The sequence below is a fragment of the Cherax quadricarinatus genome, chromosome 44 (assembly GCF_038502225.1).
Source record: "Cherax quadricarinatus isolate ZL_2023a chromosome 44, ASM3850222v1, whole genome shotgun sequence".
In the NCBI taxonomy this organism is placed as follows: domain Eukaryota; kingdom Metazoa; phylum Arthropoda; class Malacostraca; order Decapoda; family Parastacidae; genus Cherax; species Cherax quadricarinatus.
Genome location: NC_091335.1, coordinates 14,371,212 through 14,391,730, shown reverse-complemented (window position 1 = coordinate 14,391,730; position 20,519 = coordinate 14,371,212). Strand labels below are relative to the sequence as shown.

The 20,519-nt window shown below is 40.3% G+C and overlaps 1 protein-coding gene across 4 annotated transcripts in view; it reads left to right on the top strand.

The window, feature by feature from the left end:
• Window positions 1-18,907, top strand: part of Spt20 (transcription factor Spt20 homolog) — a 90,254-nt gene extending 71,347 nt beyond the window's left edge. For all 4 annotated transcript variants that reach the window (XM_053789143.2, XM_053789141.2, XM_053789142.2 and 1 more), the window contains exons 21-24: window positions 7,922-8,010; window positions 10,533-10,682; window positions 12,720-12,818; window positions 17,294-18,907. In XM_053789143.2, coding sequence (XP_053645118.1) covers window positions 7,922-8,010; window positions 10,533-10,682; window positions 12,720-12,818; window positions 17,294-17,623 — 668 coding nt within the window. In that variant the 3' untranslated portion in view covers window positions 17,624-18,907. The remainder of the gene's footprint in view (window positions 1-7,921; window positions 8,011-10,532; window positions 10,683-12,719; window positions 12,819-17,293) is intronic.
• Window positions 18,908-20,519: the final 1,612 nt, after the last annotated feature.

The following is a 20,519-nucleotide window of genomic DNA, read 5'->3' as shown; positions in this document are numbered from 1 at the left end:
CTACGCCATGTTGGTAAAGATATTTCTTTTCATGCTCTTAAGAGCGGTACGCGCATCATTACCGTACAGAATGCTACCCAGGCTCGTGAGCTCTCTCGTCTTTCCCATATAGATACTGTTCCTGTCACCCTTGAAAAACATCATTCCCTCAATTCTTGTAGTGGTACCGTTATTCTGCCCCATACCATAGTTCAACAAAATTTCCAGACATGTGGCACCGACATTCTAGAACAGCTGGAACTCCAAGATCTCCCAATCCTCAAGGTAGACACTTACGTTCTTCCTGCCCGTGGGCGGAGACGATACCCTAGCAATGTGGCTCGTTTAACTTTTGACAGCCGAGAACTCCCATCCTCCGTTTATATAGCAGGACATCGGTTACAAGTTCGAAAGGTGATCCCTACACCACAACAGTGTAGAAATTGCTGGCGATTTGGCCATCCAGCGAAATATTGCAGATCTATCGCCGAATGCCCAGTCTGTGGTGCCGATGACCATTCTAATACGTCTTGCAATCGATCTCCCTCTTGCCTTAACTGTCATGAGGCTCACCCTTCGTACTCTCGCCGTTGTCAGGTCTATTTAAACGAGCGGGAAATCCGTTACCTCAAAGAGACAGAAGGTCTCCCTTATGCCATGGCAGTTTCTCATCTCCGCCTCCAAGGGAGACTCCCACGTGTTTCTTATTCCCGTGTTTCAAAACGTCCCCCCACTTCTGGTATCCCATCTTCTACACCCACCTCTGTGGTTACCTCTCCCATAATCACTCCTGTATCTAATCCTTTTGCTGTCCTCGGCTCAGACGTCCCTACTTCAACGCCTCAGTCTAATCTCGCTTCTTCGAGTTCTCTCTTACAAGCCTCAGTATCGACGAGACCTCGTACGACACCTCTTCCCAATCGTCCCTCTACTTCTCAAAAGTCAAAAAAAGGTCCGGTAACACCTCCTACCCATCTTCCACCTCCTCATTTTACCCTCCCTGTCTCTGTCCCTAGTTCTTCCCCTCTCACTGGCTCAGTTACAAGTGCAGAGGTTCACCCTCCTCCTCGTAATGTACCTTCCTCCCCTGTTCCCTCCCAAGTTTCTTCCTCTTCTGCCACCTCCCAGGTTCCTGTCTCTTCTGTCCCCTGCCACGCTTCTCCAGTTCCCTCCACCCTTTCGCCCCCCCCTACCTTGGTACAGTCCAATACAGTTCCAATCTTTACTCATCCTCCCCCTACCATTCCCAATATTGTCTCCCATACGACATCTCTGAATTCCGAAACACTTGAAGCAATCTCTGAATATATTGCAGAGACCAAACCATCAATGGACACTGATCCACCTTCCGCTCTTTCTCTCTCCTCTGCTCCATCTGCGCAACTCCTTTCTTCACAGCGCACCGTTCCTTCGCTGCTTGAACATTTTCCACTGCCTCCGCATGTGGACTTTTCTAACCCTTCTAGTCCGTAGGAACCCTTACCTGCGGATTTCAAGTATCTTTATCATTGCCAATCATGGCCTTTTTACAGTGGAATATACGCGGCCTCAGGGGTAATCGGGGTGAGCTTCAGATGTTACTCTCCCAGTTTGCCCCTGTTGGTGTTTGCTTACAGGAACCAAAATTACACTCTGCTGTTATTTCTCACATCTCAGGCTATAATTTATTGTATTCTTCAGATCCTTTTCCTGATGGGACCTTTAATGAAAGTGCCCTTCTTCTCCGCACTGATATTCCGTACCATCAGCTATTTGTTCATACTTCGCTGCATTACACAGCAGCCCGTATCCACTTACATAGGTGGTATACGCTCTGTTCTTTATATCTCTCTCCTTCTCGGGCATTATCTATTCCGGATTTTGCCTTCCTTGTTTCGTCATTACCGCCACCGATTCTGTTACTTGGTGATTTTAATGCCCACCATTTCCTCTGGGGAGGGTCTCACTGTGATTCCCGTGGAATTCAGTTAGAGGCTTTTCTTGCCACCCACCCCCTCCATGTTTTAAATACAGGTACTCACACCCATTTTGATCCTCGGACTCATACTCTCTCTTGCATCGATCTCTCAGTTTGCTCTTCCTCCGCCGCATTAGACTTTACTTGGTCTGTTCTCCCGGACTTACATGACAGTGATCATTTCCCAATCATTCTTACTTCCCCTTCATATTCGCCACCTCTTCGCACCCCACGCTGGCAATTTAATCGGGCAAATTGGAACCTTTACTCACACCTGACTGTTTTTAAAGAGGTTCCTTCTTCGTCCTCCATCGATGAGCTTTTACACCTCTTCTCGTCCTCCGTTTTCACCGCAGCTTCTCATTCTATACCCCAAACTTCGGGCAGGCATTCTCAGAAATGCGTGCCTTGGTGGTCTCCTGCTTGTGCTCGTGCAGTACGTTTGAAACGCGCTGCATGGGGCAGGTACCGGTACAATAGAACCACAGAGCGACTCCTTGATTTTAAACAGAAGCGTGCGATCGCTCGCCGTGTCATCCGTGACGCTAAACGCACTTGCTGGCGAGATTATGTCTCCACCATCACCTCTGCTTCCTCTATGAGTGCAGTCTGGAAAAAAGTACGAAAACTGAGTGGTAAATATTCTCCTGACCCGGCTCCTGTTCTGCGGGTTGCCGGTGTTGATATAGCAAACCCACTAGATGTTGCCAATGAAATTGGCAATCATCTGGTCCGTATTTCTCAGGGACTCCATCTATGCCCCTCATTTCTTTCCTCAAAGTCTGCCAGAGAGTTAGCACCCTTGGACTTTTCTTCTCTCAGAGAAGAACAGTATAATGTGCCTTTTACACTTCAAGAACTGGAGGCAACACTCTCAGCTTGTCGATCATCGGCAGCTGGGCCCGACGACATTCATATTCGTATGCTACAACATTTACATCAGTCAGCCCTTGCAGTCCTATTACGCCTTTACAATCTTATTTGGTCACAAGGAGTTCTTCCACAGCTGTGGAAATCCGCCATTGTTCTCCCTTTCCGCAAACCAGGCACTACGGGACATGAAACCTCCCACTATCGTCCCATTGCTCTTACCAGTGCAGTTTGCAAAGTAATGGAACGTCTAGTAAATAGACGTTTAGTGTGGTATTTAGAGACACACAACAGTCTCTCCACTCGTCAATATGGCTTTCGTAAGGGACGTTCTACCATAGACCCCTTACTGCGCTTGGATACGTATGTTCGTAATGCCTTTGCGAATAACCACTCAGTTATTGCCATATTTTTTGACCTTGAGAAGGCATATGACACAACTTGGAGGTATAATATTTTAGCCCAAGCCCACTCCTTAGGCCTTCGAGGCAATCTACCATCCTTCCTTAAGAACTTTTTAACTGACAGGCATTTCCGTGTTCGGGTTAATAATGTGCTCTCCCCGGACTTTGTCCAAGCTGAAGGTGTCCCCCAGGGATGTGTTCTGAGCACAACACTTTTTCTCCTTGCTATTAATGATTTGGCCTCTAGTCTTCCATCAAATATTTGGTCATCACTCTATGTTGATGACTTCGCTATTGCCTGTGCAGGCGCTGACTGTCACCTCCTTACAGTTTCTCTCCAGCATGCAGTCGACCGTGTTTCCAATTGGGCCACCACACATGGGTTTAAATTTTCCAGCACTAAAACCCACCAAATCACTTTCACTAGACGCTCTGTCATCTCTGATCATCCTTTGTACCTCTATGGCTCACGTATCCCTGAACGTGATACAGTCAAGTTTCTGGGCCTCCTCTTTGATCGTAGGTTATCCTGGAAACCTCACATTACCTCTCTGAAGGCAACTTGTCACAGCCGGCTGAACCTTCTTAAAACCCTTGCTCATCTTTCGTGGGGAGCTGATCGTCGAACCCTCCTTCACCTACATTCCACCCTTATTTTATCGAAACTTGATTATGGTGACCAGATCTATTCAGCGGCATCTCCTGCTACTCTCTCTAGCCTTAACCCCATTCATCACCAAGGATTACGTTTATGCCTTGGTGCTTTTCGCTCTTCCCCTGTCGAAAGCCTCTATGCAGAAGCGAACGTTCCATCCTTATCCGATCGCCGTGATGCCCATTGCCTGCGCTACTATGTACGCTCTCATGATCTCCGCAATCCTTCCATTTATAGAATGGTCACTGATATTAGTAGACATTCTTTATTTGTTCGCCGCCCCTGCTTACTCCGTCCCTTCTCTCTTCGCCTTCATTCGCTCTTGTCTTCTCTTCAACTACCACCTTTCTATGTACATGTAGCATCTCACTTTTCCCTACCCCCCTGGGAAGTTCCAGCTGTTCGAGTCTGTTCTTTCTCCCTCCCTTGCTCGAAAGCCCAACTGTCTACGGTCGCTTCCCGCTCTCTTTTTCTTGACCACTTTCACTCTCATTCTCATGCCATTGCTGTGTACACAGATGGCTCTAAGTCTTCTGACGGCGTAGGATTCGCAGCAGTGTTTCCGGACAGCGTCGTACAAGGGCATTTACTATCTTCAGCTAGTATTTTTACTGCTGAATTATATGCCATCCTTACAGCACTTATCCGTATTGCATCTATGCCTGTGTCATCATTTGTGGTTGTCTCAGACTCCCTTAGTGCTTTACAGGCTATACAAAAATTTGATACACCTCACCCCTTAGTCCTCCGTATCCAACTTTGGCTACGCCGCATCTTTACTAAGCATAAAGATATTGTTTTTTGTTGGGTCCCTGGTCATGTTGACGTACAGGGCAATGAACAGGCAGACACTGCTGCGCGGTCAGCAGTACATGACCTACCAGTTTCTTATAGAGGTATTCCATGTACGGACTATTTTGCTGTAATATCTTCCCACCTTCACACCCGTTGGCAACAACGTTGGTCTACTATGCTCGGCAACAAACTTCAGTCTATTAAACCGAGTATAGGTTACTGGCCGTCTTCTTATCACCAGTGTCGAGGTTGGGAGACTACTCTCTCCCGTCTTCGCATTGGCCATACTCGTCTTACTCATGGATATCTCATGGAGAGGCGTCTTGCTCCTCTCTGTGAGAATTGCCAAGCTCCATTATCAGTCAGCCACATTCTGTTGGACTGCCCACTTTATCAACGAGCACGCAGAATTTACCTCTGTCGTCGTCTTCGCCCCGCTGCTCTCTCTTTACCTTCCCTTCTCGCTGATGGACCCACCTTTCATCCGGACTCTCTTATTGACTTTTTGACAACGACTGACTTACTTCACAAATTCTGATACTTTCAGCCCTTTCTACTTGTATCTCTTGCTACCCTCTACCCCCGTACTATCCCCTGCCCCGCTGTTTTCTGTAACCTGCTGATCATCCCCCCTCCCTCCTGCCATCCAATTCCCTTGCTTCCTTCCCTACCCTGCAGCGCTGTATAGCCCTTGTGGCTTAGCGCTTCTTTTTGATTATAATAATAATAATAATTCCTCTTACGAGTGGTTGTTACCAGATTAGGAAATCTGCCCATCTGCTTTTATGTGACTCCATCTTACCATCTTAATTTACCTGGAGTTTACCTGGAGAGAGTTCCAGGGGTCAACGCCCCCGCGGCCCGGTCTGTGACCAGGCCTCCTGGTGGATCAGAGCCTGATCAACCAGGCTGTTGCTGCTGGCTGCACGCAAACCAACGTACGAGCCACAGCCCGGCTGATCAGGAACTGACTTTAGGTGCTTGTCCAGTGCCAGCTTGAAGACTGCCAGGGGTCTGTTGGTAATCCCCCTTATGTGTGCTGGGAGGCAGTTGAACAGTCTCGGGCCCCTGACACTTATTGTATGGTCTCTTAACGTGCTAGTGACACCCCTGCTTTTCATTGGGGGGATGGTGCATCGTCTGCCAAGTCTTTTGCTTTCGTAGTGAGTGATTTTCGTGTGCAAGTTTACCATGTTTACCATATCTGAGTAATTGAAATTTCTCATCGTTGAACTTCATATTGTTTTCTGCAGCCCACTGGAAGATTTGGTTGATGTCCGCCTGGAGCCTTGCAGTGTCTGCAATGGAAGACACTGTCATGCAGATTCGGGTGTCATCTGCAAAGGAAGACACGGTGCTGTGGCTGACATCCTTGTCTATGTCAGATTTGAGGATGAGGAACAAGATGGGAGCGAGTACTGTGCCTTGTGGAACAGAGCTTTTCACCGTAGCTGCCTCGGACTTTACTCTGTTGACGACTACTCTCTGTGTTCTGTTAGTGAGGAAATTATAGATCCATCGACCGACTTTTCCTGTTATTCCTTTAGCACGCATTTTGTGCGCTATTACGCCATGGTCACACTTTTGCAAAGTCTGTATATATTACATCTGCATTCTTTTTGTCTTTTAGTGCATTTAGGACCTTGTCATAGTGATCCAATAGTTGAGACAGACAGGAACGACCTGTTCTAAACCCATGTTGCCCTGGGTTGTGTAACTGATGGGTTTCTAGATGGGTGGTGATCTTGCTTCTTAGGACCCTTTCAAAGATTTTTATGATATGGGATGTTAGTGCTATTGGTCTGTAGTTCTTTGCTGTTGCTTTACTGCCCCCTTTGTGGAGTGGGGCTATGTCTGTTGTTTTTAGTAACTGTGGGACGACCCCCGTGTCCATGCTCCCTCTCCATAGGATGGAAAAGGCTCGTGATAGGGGCTTCTTGCAGTTCTTGAGTTCCATGAGTCTGGCCCTGGGGCAGAGTGCATGGGCATGTCATTTATCGCCTGTTCGAAGTCATTTGGCGTCAGGATAACATCGGATAGGCTTGTGTTAATCAAATTTTGTGGCTCTCTCATAAAAAATTCATTTTGATCTTCGACTCTCAGTCTGGTTAGCGGCTTGCTAAAAACTGAGTCATATTGGGACTTGAGTAGCTCACTCATTTCCTTGCTGTCATCTGTGTAGGACCCATCTTGTTTAAGTAGGGGCCCAATACTGGACGTTGTTCTCGATTTTGACTTAATGTACAGTATATGATTTTAGTTATTGGCTCTTCAGCTGTTTGATAGCAAGTTTTGGCTCTACAGATGTGTTATCACTTTTTCTGTAATTGCTTATTCCAACATTTTTTCAACAACACTCATCAAGAAAGACCTATAGATAGTTTTAAGATTCTTCCTAATCACTTTTTAATATTGGCATGATGCCATGTTTCTGCTAGTATGTCTTGTAATAAAATGCCCCAAAAATGCAAAATTGGAATGTTTAATTTTACTGTTTTTATCAGTACTTAATAGATAGTGGAACACAATTCTTCCTCTGTATGCCATGTGTGTCATAAGAAGAGAGTATATCGCCAGGAGCTAGTAACCCCTTCTCCTTTATATATTACTAAGTTTAAAAAGAAAAACTTTCATTTTTTCATTAATTTTTTCTCTAGTTATTTCAGTTATTTCAACTAACATGGAAAGATAGTCTTACTAAGATGAATGAGAAACTACATGAGCAAAATAAAAATTAAAAAATAATTGTTGTCTAAAATTTAATTTATAAAGAAATAGGTAATAAAGCTGAAGTAATAAATAATGATTATCTGAATTTCTCATTGTGATGATAAATATTTTTATGCATCAGCATATTAAAGTAACTGCAGTGAGTACGCCATACTGTCATTATCAGACCTATTATTTACTAGGAAAGAAATTCTATTTTTTTTTTTTTTTCAACAAGTCGGCCATCTCCCACCGAGGCAGGGTGACCCAAAAAGAAAGAAAATCCCCAAAAAGAAAATACTTTCATCATCATTCAACACTTTCACCTCACTCACACATAATCACTGTTTTTGCAGAGGTGCTCAGAACAACAGTTTAGAAGCATATACATATAAGAAAATCACCTATATAAGCATTAGAATGGCCTTAGCAAGGGTATTTTTACTATTCTGCCTAGACTATTCAATAGACAGTTTTTTAAACTAGAATGTTAATGAAATAGTGGCATCTACCAAAAAATATACTATAGCATCATTAATTTGTACCTTACAGGTCAGCTGAATTCTCCCCAGTTGGCAGCTCAGTTAGCCAAGTCATCTGCTCAACAAGGAGGATCATCCTCTTCTATCCCAGTTCTGCAGGTTTGGATTTTTTAATGATAGTGTTACACTTTGCACATCTCTTTTTACCCATGAACTAAAGAAAGCAAAACTGTAGTGAGCTTAAGAAAATGCAGTACTTGGATTAAATCTCACAAAAAAACACAACTCTTCAACCTAAGCTCAGATTAAGCCTTGGATTAAATCTCACAAATCAGTAGAACTCTTCAACCTAAGCTTAGGTTAAAGGAGGCCAATTGAGTTAAGATTATTTGTCACCACCCGTGCATTCAGTTTTTCTAATCAGTAATGTATTTACCACAATCTCTACTCTTGGCATGCTCCTTCTCAACCTGGTTGAGCATTCTTCCTCCTACCCTGTTCATTTTAAGTATAAATCTTCAGCATTATGATTTTTTATGTCCCTGCTGCATATTTATTTTTGTGTGTACAGTAATTGTATTTTTAATTCCATTAATTTTCAGCATTGGTCATTTGTGTCTAAAGCGTATTATTAAAGTTCTTACAAAAGCATTGGACCAAATATTTTTGGTAGATACAGTATCATATACCTTCCATATTTATAATATACAGTGTCCCCTATATTGTCTGTATCCTTTTTTAACTTCAGGGGAAGCAATTTAGGATCACTACTAGGGGCTAGGTGTCTTTTCATCCATTATAGAAAACTTCTTATCTAAAACTTTTAAGGAGGAACAATATTAAACTTTTAGGAACATAAGAAAGAAGGAACACTGCAGCAGGCCTATTGGCCCATGCGAGGCAGGTCTGGTTCTCCTACCGGCTTAAGCTAACGCCCTAACCTAGTCAGATCAGGTCACATTCGCTTAAGGAAGGAGCACATGGTATCTGACCTAGCAGCACTAGCTAGTCAGGTCCAACTCACACCCAGACCCACGCATGTACAGTGGAACCTCGATTTTCGTTTGCCCTGGTTTTTGTCGAATTCGGTTTTCAACGACCTTTTTTTTTGTCAAAATATTGTCCCAGTTTTCCTTCATCACCTCGGTTTTCGTCCGTCATACCGAACATGTCCGTCTGCCCATGCCCACACAAAGCATCCCACACACACATTCTGAGTCAGTCTGGCTTTGTTTCTTGTCGAGTGAACATTACCCTGCTCATTCATACAAAAACATTTTGTAATACTGTAATCCATTGTTTTTTGTGCTTGTTTATTGAGTGCGACTGCTAAATAAGCCACTATAGGGCCAAAGAAAGTTCCGAGTGCCAGCTCTTTGATAAAGAAGGTGAGAAACACGATAGAATTCAATGGTGGTAGAGGGTGGTAGTGATGATGGTAGAGGGTGGTATTGATGGTGGTAGAGGGTGGTATTGATGGTGGTAGAGGGTGGTAGTGGTTTTGATGGTGGTAGTGATTGTGGTAGAGGGTGGTGGTGGTAGAGGATGGTAATAGAGGGTGGTAGTGATGGTGGTAGAAATCACCTCTCTTCTCTCTTCCCTCCTCACCGTCTTCCATACACCAACAAGAGTCTTCAATAGAGGTAAAAGTGATATAAATGTTCATTTATCCATTTCATTAGTGCTTTATATTTATTTCTCATTGTTTTCTGTATGTAAAACTAGTTATTCTGTATAAAATGTATTGTTTGTTAATATTTTTGGGTGTCTGGAACAGATTAATTGGATTTACATTACGTATTTCTTATGGGAAATACTGCTTCAGTTTTCGTTGAATTTGGTTTAGTCATACTCTGGAATGAATTAAAGATGAAAACCAAGGTTCCACTGTATTTATCTAACCTATTTTTAAAACTACACAATGTCTTAGCTTCTATGACGGTACTCGGGAGTTCGTTCCACTCATCCACAACTGTATTGCCAAACCAGTGCTTTACTATATCCTTCCTGAATCTTAATTTTTCCAGCTTGAAGTCATTGCTGCAAGTCCTATCTTGGCTAGATATTTTTAGCACACTATTTACATCCCCTATATTTATTCCTGTTTTCCATTTATACACCTCAATCATATCCCCCCTAATTCTACGCCTTTCTAGAGAGTGCAGATTCAGGGCCGCCAGTCTATCCTCATGGGGAAGATTTCTGATACATGGGATCAACTTTGTCATCCTCCTTTGTATGTTTTCCAGTGAATTTATATCCATTCTGTAATACAGTTACCAGAACTGCGCATCATAATCTAAATGAGGCCTAACCAAAGATATGTAGAGTTAAAGGACAACCTGAGGACTTCTATTATTTATACTTCTTGATATGAAGCCAAGAATTCTGTTAGCTTTATTGCAAACCCTTATGCACTGTTGTCCTGGTTTCAGATTACTGCCAACCAAAACTCCTAAATCTTTTTCACAATCAGTAATATTAAGATCTACATTATTTAGTTTATATGTGGCATGGTTATTTTCCTGTCCAACATTCAGAACTTTGCATTTGTCTATATTAAACTGCATCTGCCACTTCTCTGACCACTGCCTCAGTCTATTCTGGAAAACGTTGGAAATTCATAAGGGTAAATAGTGCAGTCTCTCATTACACTGACTAACTTATTCCAAACAACTAAGGTACAAGGTGTTGGTGGACAGTTATTCACATCAATGCGAGGTGGAACATCTGCAGCAAGTGGTGGTGGCAGTGGTGGTGGAAGTGTTGGCACTACTTCTGGTGGATCTATGCAACAGCAAACTGTACAAGTAGCACTTCAGGCAGGACAGGTATTAATGAACTGTATTTCTTGATTACCGGTTAGCCAGATTTGAGTCCTGAAAATGGGAAGTACAATGCCTGCACTTTAAAGGAGGGGTTTGGGATATTGGCAGTTTGGAGGGACATCTAAACTGTTGTATCTGAGCGCCTCTGCAAAGACGGTGATTATGTATGAGTGATGGTGAAAGTGTTGAATGATGATGAAAGCTTTTTCTTTCTTTTGGGTTTTATTTTTTTAGGTCACCCTGCCTCAGTGGGAAATGGCTGACATGTTAAAAAAAAAACTTCTTGGTTGAGAATATTCATGCATATTGGACATTTGGTTACAAAAGTAATTTTCTGAATTTTGTTAAAAAAAATTGCCTTTGCATTTTATCATATAAGACTAATTGTACGCCCAAAACAGGAATAAGAGAATATGATAAGGAACAGAATACTGTATAGGCTGTGATTGTTACATTATTAAAATGTGTAATGAATCTTAGTAAAATTAAACTAGTAGAAAATAACCTTGATAATTCTTGGAATAAATGCATTCTTTGTTAGGCCTTGGTTACTGAAAGAAGCACTATCTTGATAACTATACCCACTTGTATGATTCATGTTAGTGCAGATGTAATCTAACTGTTTTGGTGAGGTTACTCAAATCTGCATATCTCCAAAACAGTCTTTTTTTTATGCAGTTTTTAACACCAGTGAAGCAAAGCTTAATGACCAGTGTGGTTTATGGTAAATTATGTAATTACTTGTTTGTAACTATGGATGTCTTATCTACAAGAAGGTTTGAAAGTTGTGTTGAGTATCCAATAGGCATGCATGAGTAATAGATCAGGGTGAGTGGAGACAAATAATTTTGGGGATATAATGTGCTGTTAGAAGGAGTGAGACCTAATATTTATGAAGGGATTCAATGAGGTGAGCAGTATAGTGCATGCACTCTGAAGGATGAGTGAAATGTTGCAGTTCAGTGGGTCACTTGAATTGTGATGTCCATGCTTTTCTGGAAAAGTAGTGAGGAAGTGAGTGGCATAGAATGTAAACCATGCTAAATAGTCTTCAAGCTCTGTGCTTGGCTACCTTGAGTTCCATGCTTGTTGATGGTTTGGTTTTCTTTCAGTACCAGTTTTACCTCTGCTGTACTGAACACTAGCAGAGGTATATTGTATAACCTCTTTCATCGAATGTTTTTGTAAAATCCTGTAAAGTAGAAGGCTTCATGTTTTGACTTTGTGGGTGCCCACAGGCTCTCATGCTAGCTAGATCTCATGTGACTGTTCAGTAGCTAAATGACTACAGCCATCTGAACTTAGATGCAAAGTACTGTAACTCATTGACAGATGAGGAAGTCTTGAATGAGGAACAGAAGTTTTATATACAGTACATTGCCTCCAGTACAACCTGGCAACACAATAAGGTTGTATTTAGTGAAACTTCTCTGTATTATACTTTAGCACACTCAATTGTTTTACGATGAAAATAATTTATTTTCTTACATACCACCTATGTGTAAACACCATGATATCGACCACAGTACGGTGGGTTTAGAACCCATTGTAAGCGAGTCGTAAAACTCCAGTCATGTTATTACAATCTTGTGAGTCACTGTGATATGGCATATATCCAAGAGAGATGCTTTTGTAGTGTCAAGCCCTGTCAGATGCACTACTCAACATTTTAAGGGAAGTAAACTGAAAAATTGTGTACAGTTCAGTGGAAAAAGTCTGCAGTATTGTTTGACAAGTCTGTGCTAGTGAAATATTCCAGATATCCACATTAAGCATTGTCTTGGTCCCAACATTGCCATATATGATATGTTATACTCTACTGTAGTATAACATGCTAGGTGTCATTTCCTTATATTCTAGAGTATATCAAAATGTGAGAAGTTTTGAGGAAAACTTTTGCCAGAAATTATGATTTCTCTGTATATCAAAATATGAGAAGTTGTGAGGGAAAAGTTTAGCTAGAAATTATGATTTCTCTGTATATCAAAATATGAGAAGTTTTAAGGAAAGCTTTAGCCAGAAATTATGATTTCTCTGTAGGGAACTGGCACTGTTGTCTCAGGTGGTGAAGCCAACATTGCTTCAGCGCACACAACCACTTCTCAACCATCAGTTGTAGCTCTTACAGCCAAGCAACAGGTAAGTTTTCAGTGTTTAGTAAAGATAAGGTTGTGCTTTTAGAAGGACAACAATGGATAATTTAGAAATTTGTTTAAATTAATTAATAGTAAGAACATTTCTGCTAATGGCTCAATCTTTACTCATTATAAAATAAGTTATTGACCTATAGCTACATTTGAATGTAAACATCATCTTCAAATTGTATACAGTATGTGTCTCCTCTTGCTCTATAAGAATCTTTTCATTTGTGCTTATCTTGGACAGTTTGCTTGCAGGAAATATTATATGTGTCTCCTTATGGTGGAAAACATGAGAAGCTACTTAAGGACTTATGTTGATCATTCAATCAAGTTGACATTAAGTAAACTTAGCTTTATTTTTAGCAGTCAAAAGTGTGGTCTTCTGCACCACTCCTGTTTTGACACTGCAGTATGTCAAATGAACAATTATGCATCAACTTAAAATTTATTAAACATGCTTAGTAAATGGATGTTTTAAAAAGAGAGCAAAACTGTCATGTTACATTTACGATTTAGTACGGTTGTACACCGAGTTTCGTACAACTCCCAACTCTAACAATAATGTGAGTGTATTATTGTAAGTGCTTTTGTAATTGTATATTTGGTGGTCTGAAATGGACTAATCTAATTCACATTATTTCTTATGGGAACAAATTCGTTCGGTAATGGCACTCGAACAGCCTTCTGGAACAAATTATGGCCGAAACTCGGGGTACCACTGTATATTATAATGGTACATGTTTTTCCTGAATAGCTGACTCCTTAGAGCAGGAGTTCCCAAACTCTGGATCACTACTTAAACTTGAGCCATAACCTGATAGAAATTGAGTGTGTATAATTTTTTACCAAATGTTTTCTTAATATGCTTTAAATTTATTTGTCTGGAGTGCTAGGTGGTTATTGGTACCATTTGGGTTGCAAGCAAATATTGTTTCAAATTTTGAGTTGGTGACAAAAAAATTTGGGAACTACTTAGAAAAATCTATAGATTGTTATAGGACTATGTAGATGCCAATTTGAAAAAAAAAAATTGACTCCTTACTTGTCCTTGTCTGGCAACTCGTAAGATATACGTATATAAAAATCAAACTTTCTCTTGAAGGATTGAGAATTTGAAATACTGTAGAATATAACTGAGAAAAGAAATTGGTGAAATATTTGAAACTCACATTTGAGTGATGGTGAAAGTGTTTCTTCTTCTTTGGGCCACCCTACTTCAGTTGGAGAGAGCCACTACACTGTTAAAAAAAAAAATCCCAATTTTTGGTTTCCATGCAGTGACTTCAGAAGATCTCTTCTGATCAGCTTCAAACTTTCAACATTGGTATATCTTACTTAAAAGAATATTGGCTTTATTATTAGTGTGTGTAGGTGCTAATTTGCCAGTTTTTATTTTAAAACTGCATGTTTTATACATGAAATAACACTGAATATGCTTCTTTTGAATGGCCTCAATCTTTAATGGCTGATACATTTTATGAAAAGACTATTATCTTTTGGGTTTAGGCTGTGTAGATGAAAATTTGCCAATTTACTAACATTGTTAATTAATAAACTTGGAATTATTGGATTATTTGCTATGACTGCAGAAAGGCTCATCTGATCAGCTTCAGACTTAGTACTGGTATGTTTTTCTCATCTCCATGGGAAAGTGGGATAGAATTCTTCCTCCACAAGCCATGTATGTCGTAAGAGGCGACTAAAATGTTGGGAGCAAGGGACTAGTAAACCCTTCTCCTGTATGTACAGTATTACTAAATTTAAAAGGAGAAACTTTCCTTTTTCCTTTTGGGCCACCCTGCCTCTGTGGGATATGGCCAGTTTGTTAGAAGATGTTTTCTCAATTTAGGTAGTAGGTTGGTAGACAGCAACCACCCAGGGAGGTACTACTGTCCTGCCAAGTGGGTGTAAAATGGAAACCTGTAATTGTTTTACATGATAGTAGGATTGCTGGTGCCTTTTTTTATATCTCATAAACATGCAAGGTTTCAGGTATGTCTTGCTACTTCTACTTACACTTAGGTCACACTACACATACATGTACAAGCACATATATACACACCCCTCTGGGTTTTCTTCTATTTTCTTTCTAGTTCTTATTCTTGTTTATTTCCTCTTATCTCCATGGGGAAGTGGAACAGAATTCTTCCTCCGTAAGCCATGTGTGTTGTAAGAGGCGACTAAAATGCTGGGAGCAAGGGGCTAGTAACCCCTTCTCCTGTATAAATTACTAAATTTGAAAAGAGAAACTTTTGTTTTTCTTTTTGGGCCACCCTGCCTCGGTGGGATACGGCCGGTTTGTTGAAAAAAAAACAAAAAAACATGCAAGGTTTCGGGTACGTCTTGCTACTTTTCCTTACACTTAGGTTACACCACACGTGCATGTACGAGCATATATATATACATGCCCCTCTGGGTTTTCCTCTATTTCCTTAGAGGGTTTTTGTTCTTGTTTATTTCCTTTTATCTCCATGGGAAAGTGGAACAGAATTCTTCCTGCATAAGCCATGCATGTCATAAGAGGTGACTAAAATGCTGGAAGCAAGGGACTAGTAGCCCCTTCTCCTATATAAATTACTAAATTTAAAGAGAGAAACTTGCATTTTTCTTCTTAGATCACTCTGCCTTGGTGAGATATGACCGGTTTGATGAAAACAGAAAAAGTGTTATTCTTGAATGAAGCTTTGCATTCATTTTGGGTTACGTAAATTTTAACTTGCCAATATTATTAAACCCATTAAATTGTTTTCTGTCCAGTAGCTGGAGAATGTCTCTTTTGTTTGGTTTGAGACCTCTAATGCCAGTGTATCTTACTAGGAGAACAGTTTAGATTGATTTTAGGCTGTGTAGGTGCCAGTTTTCCACTTTATTAAAATTGGGAAAATGGAAGTACAGTACTCATTCTCGTTTGATAATTTGTGAATGTCTCATTTGATCGATTTCAAACCTTCATTACCAATACCTTGAGAATGCAGTTTGTAAGTGGCTTGAAACAAAACATAAAATGCTGGTGTGTTTTGTGATGTTGGTCTGTGTGTGATACCCAGAAACTCCCTTTTATGATTGACTTCAAACTTTTAAAGCTAGTGCATCCTACTTAGTGAATTCTTTGAATTGATGTGGGCTGTGTAGGTGCCAATTTACCATTTATATTGAAGGAATTGGGATAATAGTTTTCATGCAGTAACTTATAAGTGCCTACTGTGATTAGCTGCAGATCTTAGTACAGCCTCTCCTCACTTAACAACGGAGTTCTGTATCAAAGACCACATCAATGAATGAATTCATCAACAAGTGAGGAGCGTGCTATAATGGTAGTGGGTTTATGTCAACCATCTTAACACCATCTATAACATATCTGCTATATTTTTAAATGTTTATATAGTGGTGTACTGTATATTATAATAAACAGAATAGAGGAAATCAGTTCTAATATACAATATTTAGGTATACACACTGGTCAGAGAGCCCATCGTAAGTCCGAGTCATCGGTAAATGAGTACATCGCTAAGTGAGGAGAGACTGTACTCATATTTAGCTGCACTAGTAACTTACGTCACAATCTGTACCATTCTTTTTGTGTACATTGAAGTAGAGGGATTCTGGCTTATGAAATATGGAGATACCCTTCACAGATCACTCAGCAACTGAATCATGCCTAGTTATTGTTTGTCAGTAAAATGTAATTGATTTTATGTAGCCATTAGTGTGGCAAATCTGAGAGGGGAGCAGGTGGGTACCAAAGTAAAATGTATTGGTGAGTGGGTTCTCGTTTTAATATAATTTGGTCGTGAAATGTGGATTTTGAAATATGACTACACACGTGTAGTATACTGAGCAGCAGTTGCAGGAAGTTTATTCCTCCATCAGCAGTATCCCACAAAGCAAATAGTATGGCTGCCAAAAGCTAGCCAAACTGTGTATTATTGCCCCTAAAAATCATCTCTGGAGGAGGAAGGTGTTAACAGATATTTTTACTTACTCTTATTTTTCTCCTGATATTCATTTTTTAGCACATATTGTACAGTAATTTATACTTTTTATTTTCAGGAATGTAACTTCTGTGTTAAATAGAGGTCTAATGTATTGTTAGCTCATTATTGTAAACATACATATGGGCATAGTTTTGCATAGGAACATTACCAGTCTTCATTAATAATAGTGCTGATTGTGAATTTTAACAAATGAACCAATAGTGAAATGCATCAGCCCTTCAGCAGACCTGTTTTGCTGCTGTTGTTTACAGTTGACACTCCCTGTGAGTTTTTACAGTTTACATAATGGCTAAAATGAAATTTAACAAGATAGTTAATTTCATTAGTCTTCTCAAAAATGATTATTATATTGCAGACTAATAATATGAATACAGAATCAAGTCTGCTCAGCAAAGGTGCTGCCAGTGTAATATACTCTCACTTGCAGGTACAGTTTCTTTCATTATATGTTTCTTTAATGAAAATTAATTTTTTTCAGCTCCAGTTGGCTCTGCAAAAGACAGGACCACTGAGTAGTTTTACACAGTTACAACTACAGCAAAAGCTAGCTGCTCTTGCCAAGCGCACACAACAACAGCAGCAGCAGCAGCAGCAGCAGCAGCAGCAGCAACAGCAGCAGCAACAACAACAACAACAGCAGCAGCAACAACAACAGCAACATCAGCAGCAGCAACATCAGCAGCAGCAACAACATCAGCAGCAGCAACAGCAGCAGCAGCAGCAGCAACAACAACAACAGCAACAACAACAGCAGCAGCAGCAGCAACAACAACAACAACAGCAACAGCAGCAACAACAATCACAGTAGCAGCATTAGCAATAAATGAATACATAAAAATATAGACTTTGTCTGTAGGAAAACCTACTTAGCCAGACTTGAATCCTGAAGGTGGGGAGGGCAGTTCCTGCACTCTGAAGGTGTGGGGATGTTGTGGTCAGAGGATCATCTGAATTATGATATCGGTACACTTCTGGCAAGACACACTGAGTGAATAATGTTTTTTTCTTTTATCCTACATTGGTGGGAGTATACTGTTGAGCTTGTTTTCTCTCTCTCTCATTCTCTCTCTTTTTTTCTTTTTCTCTCTTTTTTCTCTCTTTCTCTTTCTCTCTTTTTCACCATCTTTCATTTATTTGCTGCCTTGCAAGAGATTAATACACAGAATAACTTTGATTTAGTGGGTGTTGATAGCATAACTGCCAAGCATTGAATGGTGTTTTGACAATGCATATTTTTAGTTACCCCCTTAAGGGAGGCTCCTTGATACCAGTGAGGGGCTCTTGATCTAAGGCATTAAGCTCGATCTCTACTTCCTTGGATCAGACCTGATTACCTATTCCCTATGGGTTTAATGTGCCTCTGTGAATGTAATAATTTATTGGCTTTCCTATATTTTACACAAGGCTGCTAATCCAAATAGTATATGATGACTCAAGAAATCGTAATGACACGAGCTAATGGACTTGAGCTAGAGTTCGTCACGGCCACGCTAGCTGGAGATTCGTCTGTAAAAACTTGCATTTGTGGTCACAGAGGTGCCTGTGCTAACCTTCCTATGGTGTAGAAATATACCTAGTTGGATGAATCTTATTGTGGCTAGCTGGTCTAGTGGCTAACGCGACGGGCTGGAGTTTTGAGACTCTATGACCGCGGGTTCAATCCCGGCCGGGGGTATGGTTAGTATATGATGTACCGTAGCATTTAGACAATTGTTAATAAAAAAATCTAATGCCAGTTCTGGGAAATTATAGATGAAAGAACTGCCCATGAAAGGTAAGAAAACATCTAAAAAAAATTATTTCAAATATGATAATTTGTTATAAAAACTATTCATATCTATATGAGAGGCATATGCACTGCCATGCTAGGAAGCACTCATCTTAAGGTGTTTGTGAGATTACCTGATACAGAGTGTGCAGGTCCTAATCCTGCTGTGGACTGAGAGATTATCTTTGTATGTAAGTAAATATACAATACAAGACAACTGTTTCTTTTCTGCAGTATACAAAATGTAGTTTACATGAAATAAAATATTGTTATGCACAAAAGACAGCCACTAGTATGAGGTGCATTTCACACACTAATCCTCTTGGTGAGAGTTTCAGTTGCCTATAGGATAATATGGTATCAGAGAATAAGTGTAGAAAGTTTGGTATAGATTTTCCTTACCTTTAGTGCTCCAGAAGGGAAAATAACACCTCCTAATTTTTAAAAATGAAATTGGCAAATTGACACCTACTCATCTTGATAGCAGTGCAGACTTTAAGTAACATACTTCAGCATTGAAAGTCTGAACCCAATCAGAGGAAGAGATCTCAGGTTGTCACATGGAAACCTTAGTGGAAGAAAAAAAATCTGATCAAATTTTTCAGGGGCTTCCGATTTCCAGCAGGGGTGTTTCTTTCTTGGACTATTTTTCGGTGCTCGGCAAATTCAAAACAAACAAGCAGCAACTACATTGGACCATGTTAAGAGCACAGCAAGTTGTTTTCAGTGAAATGAAGTTAGAGGTTCTGGCCATCTGCCATCAGTGTCAGGTTCCGGAAACTTTATTTATGCTGACGAATCAGACACACCTGACTTGCCACATAGATAAACAATCAGCACCACTCTGTGAAGACTGTTTGGTTGTACTGCCGTTGTACTGGCTATCATTGGGCATTTATCTGCACTGCCCTAACACATGCTAACTTACTTCCTCACTGAAAGTTCCACTTTTAATAAACTTGTTTCACCAACTTTGAATTAAATTTTATACTTAGACTAACCCCTACCTCCCCCTAACACATTTCTACTCTCACACATCACCCTACCTTCAGCACTGTGTGACCCATATGAGTTTAGCTCCTAATTTGATTGTACTTGTACAGTACAGCCTCTCCTCAGTTAGCGACGTACTTGCTTACCGACGGCCTCTCTGACTAGTGTGCATACCTAAATAATGTATATTAGAGCTGATTTCTTCTATTCTGATTATTACAATATATGTACAGTACATTACTGTACAAACATTTAAAATTATACCAGAAATGTTATAAATGGTGCAAAGGTGACATTAAAACAATATCAAAGATGGTTGACACAAACCCACAACCATTATAGTGTGCTCCTCACTTAATGATGAATTCGTGTACCGACGTGGTCTTAGGAATGGAACTCTGTCATTAAATGAGGAAAGGCTGTATTCCAAATTTTTTGCAGGGATATTCCTTTCTTGGACTATTTTTCGGTGTTCTCTCAGTACAGTGGTACCTAGATTTACGAGTTTAATTCGTTCCGTGACTGAGCTTGTAACTCAATTTGCTCGTATATCAAATCAATTTTCCTCGTTGAAATTAATTGAAATGCCATTAATCCATTCCAGCTCCCAAAACACCCCAATTTTTTGTTACGGGTTTTAAATAAGAAAAATGTATTTATAAATAAGATAAGATAAGATTTATAAATAAGATATGGGTGTGAAGCTTGGGTGGTAAATGCAGCAGCGAGGAGACGGTTGGAGGCAGTGGAGATGTCCTGTTTAAGGGCAATGTGTGGTGTAAATATTATGCAGAAAATTCGGAGTGTGGAAATTAGGAGAAGGTGTGGAGTTAATAAAAGTATTAGTCAGAGGGCAGAAGAGGGGTTGTTGAGGTGGTTTGGTCATTTAGAGAGAATGGATCAAAGTAGAATGACATGGAAAGCATATAAATCTATAGGGGAA